The sequence below is a fragment of the Hyla sarda genome, chromosome 12 (assembly GCF_029499605.1).
Source record: "Hyla sarda isolate aHylSar1 chromosome 12, aHylSar1.hap1, whole genome shotgun sequence".
NCBI classification, from domain to species: domain Eukaryota; kingdom Metazoa; phylum Chordata; class Amphibia; order Anura; family Hylidae; genus Hyla; species Hyla sarda.
The window spans coordinates 28,727,334-28,739,952 of NC_079200.1; the positions used below are offsets into that span (position 1 = coordinate 28,727,334).

A 12,619-nucleotide genomic window follows, 5' to 3' on the forward strand; every position below is an offset into this window, starting at 1 on the left:
CCTGGGGTGTCGCTGGGTCACAGGGGGCTGTCGGGACCTTCCAACTCCGGCGTCTGTCCCGTTACAATGCGGTAAGGTGCCGAGGGTACAGGAGCTCACTCGCGCACTGACTACATCAGGCTGAACCAGAAGTCAATAGCTGCTTTTTAAATAATCTTAAACAGTTTTGCAGTTTATAGATATCTGACACCTGAGTGAAGATCACTGTTCAGCAATAACAAAATACATCAATTTAAAGGAGTAGTCCGGCACCCACTTTTCTCATTTTATCCTGTCCAGGCTGCAAAATGAAAGAAAACAAACTTTCTCTTACCTGCTAATGAGCCCCGGTACAGGTGTTCGGTCCCTGGGATGTATTCTTCTTACTTCCTGTTAGCCCGGCACGTCACACGGAGCTTCAGACCATCACCGGCCGCAGCGATGTCCCGCCTCGGCTGGTGATAGGCTGAAGCTCCATGTGACGTGCCGGGCTAACAGGAAGAAGAATACAGCCTGGGGACCGAACACCTGTACTGGAGCTCCGGGGGCTCATTGGCAGGTAAGAGAAAGTTTGTTTTCTTTCATTTTGCAGCCCGGACGGGATAAAATGAGAAAAGTGCGCACCGGACTACTCCTTTAATTTAAGAACTGCTTTTCTAAGAATAGCACCACACTGTCCTCAGGTTGTGTGTGATATTTTAGTTCAGTTCTACTGAAGTGAACAAAGCAAAGTTTTAATACCACACACAACCTGAGGACAGGTGTGGAGCTGTTTCTTGGATAATCCTCTTTAAAGGCTACAGAAACATTCAGGCTAGGTTCTGATGGTGGAAAATCCACAATTATGCACATATTCCATCCAGCAAGCTTTGCGGAATTCTGAAGGTATTCCACCCGAATTGGGGCAGAATTAGGTGTTCTCAAAACACAGAATTCAGCTGAAATTCAAAGCTCCATTGACTTCAAAAGTTATTCCATCGTGGAATTATGCAAAATTAAAGACAGGAATAGGACAGCGGAATCCCATTAAAGTCAATGAACAGTTAATTTTGGAGGAATTTCTACTGGAGTTCCGCCATTTGAACAAAGCCTTAAACTGACATATTGTGCATTTGTTTTCTATATATAAAATTAAGCCACTTTCTAAATAAACTTTTATAAAAACTCCTTACCATTTTGCTGCCTATCAGAGACATAAGCTTGTCAGACTTTTTGCTCTCACAGTGTTAGGCCGGGTGCACACTTGAGTAGCTCGAGACAGAAAACATTGAGACAGCATCCGGAGCAGGTTCAATGTTCTGGCGGAATTTTTGGTTTGGAATTTTCAGATAGAAATTACGATCAGGATATTTCACAGTGTGTATAGGTGTTATAGGGGTATTCCAGGCCAAAACTTTTTTTTATATATCAATTGGCTCCAGAAAGTTAAACAGATTTGTAAATTACAGCTCTCGGGACGTGACATCATCATTGAGCAGTTAGACAGAAAACGTCAGAAGCTAATAACTATTGAAAGGATTAAGATTTTTTAATCCTTAATCTTAGAAGTAATTTACAAATCTGTTTAACTTTCCGGAGCCAGTTGATATATAAAAAAAAGTTTTTGCCTGGAATACCCCTTTAAGCTTCATGCAGTGGAATTTCCAACTGAAATTCCTGAGCGAAGTTTCAGTAAAACATAGCCTTAGGCTACGTTCACATGGTGGAATTTCCGTACGGAATTCTGAATTATAATTTCGCACCCAAGTGCCTCAGCAGAGTCCCATTGATTTAATTGGGATTCTGCTGCGCTGTTCACATAGCAGAATTCAAATTCTGACGTTTGCAGAAAGAATAGAAATATCCATCCATTCAGCATCTCCCAATCACTGTTGTAAAACTACAACTCCTAACAGCCAAAGGCTTAGCAGGCATGCTGGGAGTAAAAGTTTTGCAACAGCTGGCAGCACACTGGTTGGAAAACATTGATTGTGTAGAAGTTTAGAGAGAAAGTTGGGGGGGGGGGGGGGGGGGTGCATCCATAGCTTTTAATAATTGTGTGTTAATCTTAAGTCCTCGTAACAAACAAACAAAAAATATAGGAATGTAAATGAAGCATATAAAATAAAATGCAAATCTGCATGGAATGTCTCTTAAAAAGGTATGTTTGAAGTACATATGTATAACATATCACATTTTACCTGTTTTTGTTGGCTATAATTTCTAAGAATTATAAAAGCTACAGGCCAGGAATAAATCTGGTCATCTTGAGGGCAAGAAACATTTTCTACAAAATACAGCTTATATTTACTGTTACACTACTTTTTTCTCAAATCTCCTTGCATACTCTGGCTAAGCTGCCAATAAAATCCATTACTTTTGTTTTAGCCGCTTCACAATTGACCGACATTTACCAAGTTCTATGTATTTCTCCTCTGTCCCGGCAAGTAAGACATGAAAATTTATATTTTATACACAATAACCTGTGTGTGTGAACTAACATACACATTTTGTTATGTGTACATAGACATGCTGTTTAGAGTGTCACCACTTGTATGTTAATGAACTATGTAAACACTTTGGCCCATATTTATCAATCTGAAACTAAACTAAAACTTTTTTCCTATAACCACAAATCATAGCTCAGCTTTCATTTTACCATTCATTCAGAAATGTAAACTGAGCTGTGATTGGTTGTTATGGGCAGAACTACACCGTTCGGGTTTTAGATTGATAAATCTGGTCATTTAAAGGGGTATTCTGGCCTTAGATTTCTTACCCCCTATCCAATGGGGTTGAGAGCAGTGGTCAAGCAACATGCCCCTCCCACAGACATGAATGGAAGATTGAAGATGTCTAGGGGCAGAGTACCCCTTTAAACTTACATTACTTTACAGTATTTAAGATAAAAAATATATATATAAAAAAAAAAACTCATCTCGTGCAAATTGCATCTTAAAAGATACTGGAAAAGTATTGGAGAATCTGTATTCAGCATTCAATCTGTGAGCGTGGGGGGCGACGTAAGTTCATTGTGTGCCGTATGCAGGCCTCTTGCATTTGTCTAATTCTATCTTTCTGCCACAACAAGTTAGGGGGCATGGGGTATTTCTGTGTCCCATGCAGGTATCGGAAAGGGATTCTAACATGACAGGCAGTAGCACGGCACCGTGGTTGAGGCATGGGAGGGAGCAGCATCCAGCGTTTGCGTTCAGCACAATACCGATACGCCTCCTTCCTGTATTGTTTGTCTATGTCATCGCTGTTCTTCCAACCCCCAATAATAAAAACATCATCTTTGTAGTAGCACACGGCAGCCCCGTCTATGCCAAGAACTTCTGGCGGTAAACTTTCAAGAATTTCATTTGAGACCTGCCTTGAAATTTTACTTTGAGCCTCATCGACGGTCACTGAATAGCTTTTAGGACAGCAAGAAGCAGTGTTATAGAAACTGGTGCATGCAACCAACATCTGGAATGCACAGTAGTTGTCCAGAAGTGGCAACGACTCAATGTCCTGCCACCTACTACTTTCAATGTCATATCTGCAATTTATTGTCCTAAGGCCATCTTCATTATCGCCATCAACAGGCGTGCGGGCAGTTATGTAAACATAGCGATCTTCTACACTAATAGCTTTCACATCTCGTAAAATCTTGGGTGCAGATTCTAAGATCTGCCACTTATCCTGATCAGGGTCATACACAGTGACGTCTTTGAAGCCAGGGCTAAAGTTGCCATGACCACCGATACTATACAGGTTGCCCTTCACAGACATTAGGCCAAAGGAATGTTTACGAGTGATCAAATTGCATACTTGCTCCCAAATGTTTCTGCTTGGATTGTATCGCTCAACAGTCTTGGCAAATCCAGGTTCCATGGAACCAGCAACGTACACATGGTTGTCTGTAGCCATGACTGCATGTCCGTCAAGGTGATTGTGAATGTGAGGCAAGTTCACCCATCGATCTTCATGAATAAAATAGCCAACACATTCACTTAAGTAGTCTCCTCCTTCTGAAACGCCTCCAATGACCATAATCACGTCCATATTCTGACCAAAGCGTGGCAAGGATGTCATGTGGGTGGCCAATGGCTGCAGGTTCCCAGCTTGTACGTTTTCTGATCGCAAAGCATGTCCCTCCACTGCCTCAGCCACCAGCTGTAAGCAGGCCTCATTCATAGCAACCAGCCTATCAGCTTTCACGTGTTTTGTCAGGTAAGTGGGTTTCATTTGAGAGAGTCGAAGAAGCCTAAACAACTCCTCGAAATACTTCTCCCGCTCATCAGCGTTCTTCTGAATCCATTTTAGAATTGCTTCGAAGAGGATCTCTTCAGAGTCTACTGTGATCTCTGGATCAGAAAGCCAGTCTCTAACAAGATGGAATGGAAGTGTATAAAACTCATCGTCCTCGATCACCTTGTAAAAATTCCTACGAATCATGTCAGCTGACTTTAAAGCTAACTGGTTGAGGGTGTACATATGGGCCAAACTGTGAATGGCCACACAGTTCGAGAGATTGAGCTTTTTCTTCAAAAACTCTCCACAGAACTCCTTCAATCGAAGCAACAAAAATCTAAAAGATTATAAAGTAATGAAAGAAGAAGAAATGTTAAATTACACATGGAAAACATCTCTGTGGAGTGTCTGCTAACTAAAGTATTAGGTAACTACTGACAGGACTCACACACAGGTCCCCCCTTTTTACGGACAGGGCTCACACAGAGACTAACACCCCCCCTTTTTATAGATGGGGCTCACACACAGACCCCCTCCTCTCCGGAAAGGGATCATGCACTCATGTACACGTCTACATGGACAGGAATGATGCACACACACACACACACACACACACACACACGTCTACATGGACAGGGATCATGCAGGGGTACACACACACACACACACACACACCTCTATGGACAAGGATCATATATATATATATATATATATATATATATATATATATATATATACACACACACATATATATATATGGACAGGGATTTCACACACACCTCTCTATGGACAGGGATCTCACACACACACACCTCTCTATGGACAGGGATCTCACACACACACACACACACACACACACACACACACCTCTATGGACAGGGATCTCACACACACACCTCTCTATGGACAGGGATCTCTCACACACACCTCTATGGACAGGGATCTCACACACACACACACCTCTATGGACAGGGATCTCTCTCACACACACACACACACACACACCTATGGACAGGGATCATATACACTGCTCAAAAAAAATAAAGGGAACACTGAGATAACTCATCCTAGATCTGAATGAATGAACTAATCGTATGAAATACTTTGTCTTTACACAGTTGAATGTGCTGACAACAAAAATCACAATAATGATCAATGGAAATCAAATTTATCAACCCATGAAGGTCTGGATATGGAGTCACACTCAAAATACCAGTGGAGAACCCTACTACAGGCTGATCCAACTTTATGTAATGTCCTTAAAACAAGCCAAAATGAGGCTTAGTAGTGTGTGTGTGGCCTCCACGTGTCCGTATGACCTCCCTACAACGCCTGGGCATGCTCCTGATGAGGTGGTGGATGGTCTCCTGAGGGATGTCCTCCCCGACCTGGACTAAAGTATTTGCCAACTCCTGGAAAGTCTGTGGTACAACGTGGCGTTGGTGGATGGAGCGAGACATGATGTCCCAGATGTGCTCATCGGATGCAGGTTTGGGGAACAGGCGGGCCAGTCCATAGCATCAATGCTTTCCTCTTGCAGGAACTGCTGACACACTCCAGCCACATGAGGTCTAGCATTGTCTTGCATTACGAGGAACCCAGGGCCAACCGCACCAGCATATGGTCTCACAAGGGGTCTGAGGATTTCATCTCGGTACCTAATGGCAGTCAGGCTACCTCTGGGAAGCACATGTAGGACTGTGAGGCCCCCAAAGAAATGCCACCCCACACCATTACTGACCAGCCGCCAAACCGATCATGCTGGAGGATGTTGCAAGCAGTAGAACGTTCTCCACGGCGTCTCCAGACCCTGTCACGTCGGTCATATGCGCTAAGTGTGAACCTGCTTTCATCTGTGAAGAGCACAGGGCGCCTGTGGCGAATTTGCCAATCTTGGTGTTCTCTGGCAAATGCCAAACATCCTGCACGGTGTTGGGCTGTAAGCACAACCCCCACCTGTGGACATCGGGCCCTCATACCACCCTCATGGAGTCTGTTTCTGACCGTTTGAGTGGACACATGCACATTTTTGGCCTGCTGGAGGTCATTTTGCAGGGCTCTGGCAGTGCTCCTCCTCGCACAAAGGTGGAGATAGTGGTCCTGCTGCTGGGTTGTTGTCCTCCTCCACGTCTCCTGATGTACTGGCTTGTCTCCTGGTAGCGCTTCCATGCTCTGGACACTACGCTGAAAGACACAGCAAACCTTCCTGCCACAGCTCGCATTGATGTGCCATCCTGGATAAGCTGCACTACCTGAGCCACTTGCGTGGGTTGTAGACCCCCGTCTCATGCTACCACTAGAGTGAAAGCACCGCCAGCATTCAAAAGTGACTAAAACATCAGCCAGGAAGCATAGGAACTGAGAAGTAGTCTGTGGTCACCACCTGCAGAACCACTCCTTTTATTGGGGGGGGGGGGGGGTCTTGCTAATTGCCTATAATTTCCACCGGTTGTCTGTTCCATTTGCACAACAGCATGTTAAATTGATTGTCAGTGTTACTTCCTGAGTGGACAGTGTGATTCACTTAAGAGTTACATTGGGTTGTTTAAGGGTTCCCTCTTTTTTTTTTTTTTTTTTTTTTAGCAGTATACACATACCTCTATGGACCGGGAAAACACACACACACACACACACACACACACACACACACACACCTCTATGGACCGGGATCACACACACACACACACACACACACCCCTCTATGGACCCGGATCACACACACACACACACCTCTATGGACCCGGATCACACACACACACACACACACCTCTATGGACCCGGATCACACACACACACACCTCTATGGACCCGGATCACACACACACACACACACACACACACACCTCTATGGACCCGGATCACACACACACCTCTATGGACCCGGATCACACACACACCTCTATGGACCCGGATCACACACACACCTCTATGGACCCGGATCACACACACACACACACACACACACACACACCTCTATGGACCCGGATCACACACACACACACACACCTCTATGGACCCGGATCACACACACACACACACCTCTATGGACCCGGATCACACACACACACACACACCTCTATGGACCCGGATCACACACACACACACACCTCTATGGACCCGGATCACACACACACACACACCTCTATGGACCCGGATCACACACACACACACACACCTCTATGGACCCGGATCACACACACACACACACACACCTCTATGGACCCGGATCACACACACACACACACACCTCTATGGACCCGGATCACACACACACACACACCTCTATGGACCCGGATCACACACACACACCTCTATGGACCCGGATCACACACACACCTCTATGGACCCGGATCACACACACACACACACACACACCTCTATGGACCCGGATCACACACACACACACACACCTCTATGGACCCGGATCACACTCACACACACACCTCTATGGACCCGGATCTCACACACACACACACACACACACACACACACACACCTCTATGGACCCGGATCACACACACACACCTCTATGGACCCGGATCTCACACACACACACACACACCTCTATGGACCCGGATCTCACACACACACACACACCTCTATGGACCCGGATCACACACACACACACACACACACACCTCTATGGACCCGGATCTCTCACACACACACACACACACACACACACACACACACACACACCTCTATGGACCCGGATCACTCACACACACACACACACCTCTATGGACCCGGATCACACACACACACCTCTATGGACCCGGATCACACACACACACACACACCTCTATGGACCCGGATCACACACACACACACACACCTCTATGGACCCGGATCACACACACACCTCTATGGACCCGGATCACACACACACACACACACACACACACACACACACACACACACCTCTATGGACCCGGATCACACACACACACACACCTCTATGGACCCGGATCTCTCACACACACACACACACACACACACACACACACACCTCTATGGACCCGGATCACTCACACACACACACACACACCTCTATGGACCCGGATCACACACACACACCTCTATGGACCCGGATCACACACACACACACACCTCTATGGACCCGGATCACACACACACACACACCTCTATGGACCCGGATCACACACACACACACACACACCTCTATGGACCCGGATCACACACACACACCTCTATGGACCCGGATCACACACACACACACACACACACCTCTATGGACCCGGATCACACACACACACACACACACCTCTATGGACCCGGATCACTCACACACACACACACACCTCTATGGACCCGGATCACTCACACACACACACACACCTCTATGGACCCGGATCACACACACACACACACACACCTCTATGGACCGGGATCACACACACACACACACACACCTCTATGGACCGGGATCACACACCACTATGGACCGGGATCACACACCACTATGGACCGGGATCACACACCACTATGGACCGGGATCACACACCACTATGGACCGGGATCACACACCACTATGGACCGGGATCACACACCACTATGGACCGGGATCACACACCACTATGGACCGGGATCACACACCACTATGGACCGGGATCACACACCACTATGGACCGGGATCACACACCACTATGGACCGGGATCACACACCACTATGGACCGGGATCACACACCACTATGGACCGGGATCACACACCACTATGGACCGGGATCACACACCACTATGGACCGGGATCACACACCACTATGGACCGGGATCACACACCACTATGGACCGGGATCACACACCACTATGGACCGGGATCACACACCACTATGGACCGGGATCACACACCTCTATGGACCGGGATCACACACACCTCTATGGACCGGGATCACACACACCTCTATGGACCGGGATCACACACACCTCTATGGACCGGGATCACACACACCTCTATGGACCGGGATCACACACACCTCTATGGACCGGGATCACACACACCTCTATGGACCGGGATCACACACACACCTCTATGGACCGGGATCACACACACACCTCTATGGACCGGGATCACACACACACACCTCTATGGACCGGGATCACACACACACCTCTATGGACCGGGATCACACACACACCTCTATGGACCGGGATCACACACACACCTCTATGGACCGGGATCACACACACACCTCTATGGACCGGGATCACACACACACCTCTATGGACCGGGATCACACACACACCTCTATGGACCGGGATCACACACACACCTCTATGGACCGGGATCACACACACACCTCTATGGACCGGGATCACACACCTCTATGGACCGGGATCACACACCTCTATGGACCGGGATCACACACCTCTATGGACCGGGATCACACACCTCTATGGACCGGGATCACACACCTCTATGGACCGGGATCACACACCTCTATGGACCGGGATCACACACCTCTATGGACCGGGATCACACACCTCTATGGACCGGGATCACACACCTCTATGGACCGGGATCACACACCTCTATGGACCGGGATCACACACCTCTATGGACCGGGATCACACACCTCTATGGACCGGGATCACACACCTCTATGGACCGGGATCACACACCTCTATGGACCGGGATCACACACCTCTATGGACCGGGATCACACACCTCTATGGACCGGGATCACACACCTCTATGGACCGGGATCACACACCTCTATGGACCGGGATCACACACCTCTATGGACCGGGATCACACACCTCTATGGACCGGGATCACACACCTCTATGGACCGGGATCACACACCTCTATGGACCGGGATCACACACCTCTATGGACCGGGATCACACACCTCTATGGACCGGGATCACACACCTCTATGGACCGGGATCACACACCTCTATGGACCGGGATCACACACCTCTATGGACCGGGATCACACACCTCTATGGACCGGGATCACACACCTCTATGGACCGGGATCACACACCTCTATGGACCGGGATCACACACCTCTATGGACCGGGATCACACACACCTCTATGGACCGGGATCACACACCTCTATGGACCCGGATCACACACCTCTATGGACCCGGATCACACATCTCTATGGACCCGGATCACACACACCTCTATGGACCGGGATCACACACCACTATGGACCGGGATCACACACCACTATGGACCGGGATCATACACCTCTATGGACCGGGATCATACACCTCTATGGACCGGGATCATACACCTCTATGGACCGGGATCACACACCACTATGGACCGGGATCATACACCTCTATGGACCGGGATCACACACCTCTATGGACCGGGGGTCTCACCTGTCTGACAGCTCCAGCACCTCATGCACGTTGCCGGTGCACACTTGGATCTGCCCGGTGTACATGTACTGTATCACGGCTTCCACAGTCTCCAGGTCCGGCCCGGGCTCCGAGCTCCATTTCATGTCCACCCGGCCCGAGCGAGACTCCTCGAACTGTCCGGAGAGAAGCGGCGCGAAGTAATCTGTGGTGGCCGCCAGCACGGAGCGATGTGCGGGGAACTCGCGTCCTCCTCCCCCGAACACCAGCGTCATGTCACAGAACAGGCCCTGCTTCCGCTGCTCGTTCTGTCGCCATGCCAACTCGGAGCAGTGACTCTCAGACATGAACACCTCGGCCTCCCCGTCCTCCAGGGCCCCGTCCCGCTGCTCCGCATCCTCCTGCGGCGGGGGGGGCTGGGGCGGCAGGGACGTCATGGTTATTGCCGCAGCCATCGCCGTCTCCAGGGTGGAGAAGCCGCCGTTTATCCGGTCCGAAAACCAAACCGCTGACGTCACCTCAGCCTGTCACTCTACAGAAGGATGCGTGCGGACGAATAATGCGTACATGACGTCATCACGTAGACAAAACAGTGTAACTGTCACGTGACATTCTCAGATCATGTGACGCGGTTTCATGGGCTCCTTACAGAGAAGGCAGTGTCCCCTGGCAGGATGTGGGGCTGTATATTGGTGACATAAGGGAGAGGAATGATGATATTTACATGGGACTGTATATTGGTGACATAAGGGAGAGGAATGATGATATTTACATGGGACTGTATATTGGTGACATAAGGGAGAGGAATGATGATATCATGGGACTGTATATTGGTGACATAAGTGAGAGGAATGAGGATATTTACATGGGACTGTATGTTGGGGACAGAAAGGGGGGATTATGGTATTTACATGGGACTGTATATTGGTGACATAAGTGAGAGGAATGAGGATATTTACATGGGACTGTATGTTGGGGACATAAAGGAGGGGAAGGATATTATTTACATGGGACTGTATGCTGAGGACAGTGGGGAGGGGGATGATAGTATTTACTTGGGACTGTATGTTCAAGACAGATGGGAGGGTAGTGGTATTATTTACATGGGACTGTATGTTCAAGACAGACGGGAGGGTAGTGGTATTATTTACATGGGACTGTATGTTCAAGACAGACGGGAGGGTAGTGGTGTTATTTACATGGGACTGTATGCTCAAGACAGACGGGAGGGTAGTGGTGTTATTTACATGGGACTGTATGTTCAAGACAGATGGGAGGGTAGTGGTGTTATTTACATGGGACTGTATGTTCAAGACACGGGAGGGTAGTGGTGTTATTTACATGGGACTGTATGTTCAAGACAGATGGGAGGGTGGTGGTGTTATTTACATGGGACTGTATGTTCAAGACAGACGGGAGGGTAGTGGTGTTATTTACATGGGACTGTATGTTCAAGACAGACGGGAGGGTAGTGGTGTTATTTACATGGGACTGTATGTTCAAGACAGAAGGGAGGGTAGTGGTGTTATTTACATGGGGCTGTATGTTGGGGGACATAAAGGGGGGAATTATGGTATTTACATGGGACTGTATGTCGGGTCAGAAGTGATGGGAATGATGATATTTACATGGGACTGTATTTTGGGGGACATAAAGTAGGAGAGTGATGGTGTTTACGTAAGACTGTATGTTGAAGACAGAAGGGAGGGTAGTGATGGTATTTACATAGGACTGTATGTTGGGGACATAAAGGAGGGTAGCCATTTTATTTACATGGGACTGTATGTTAGGCAGGGGTCTAGTCCTGGAAAAAAAAGTGTGGGATCTCACCCAAGATTTTCACTCAAGGGCTGGTACTGCTAATGGGAACAGTGTTCCTGCTGTGGAAAAAGTGCAGGAGTTCCCACACGTTCCTGCAGGACTTGAGCCCTGAATTGTTAGGGGGGGGGGAAATAAGCAATGTTATTTACATGAGATTGTATGTTAAGGGAAAGAGGAGGAGAGTGATGTTTTTATTTTTACATAGTACTGTATGTTGGGGGATAGAAGGGAGGTGATAGGGCTGGGCGGTATACCGGTTCATACC

General features: G+C 48.0%; 1 protein-coding gene across 1 annotated transcript; it reads right to left on the reverse strand.

Moving 5' to 3' along the window:
• Positions 1–573: 573 nt before the first annotated feature.
• KLHL11 (kelch like family member 11) lies at positions 574–11,817 on the reverse strand. Its single transcript, XM_056548641.1, has 2 exons — positions 10,555–11,817; positions 574–4,534 (listed from the first exon to the last, which is right to left on the reverse strand). Exons 1-2 carry the CDS (start codon positions 10,986–10,988, stop codon positions 2,950–2,952), a joined length of 2,019 nt encoding a protein of 672 aa, XP_056404616.1. The 5' UTR covers positions 10,989–11,817; the 3' UTR covers positions 574–2,949.
• Positions 11,818–12,619: the final 802 nt, after the last annotated feature.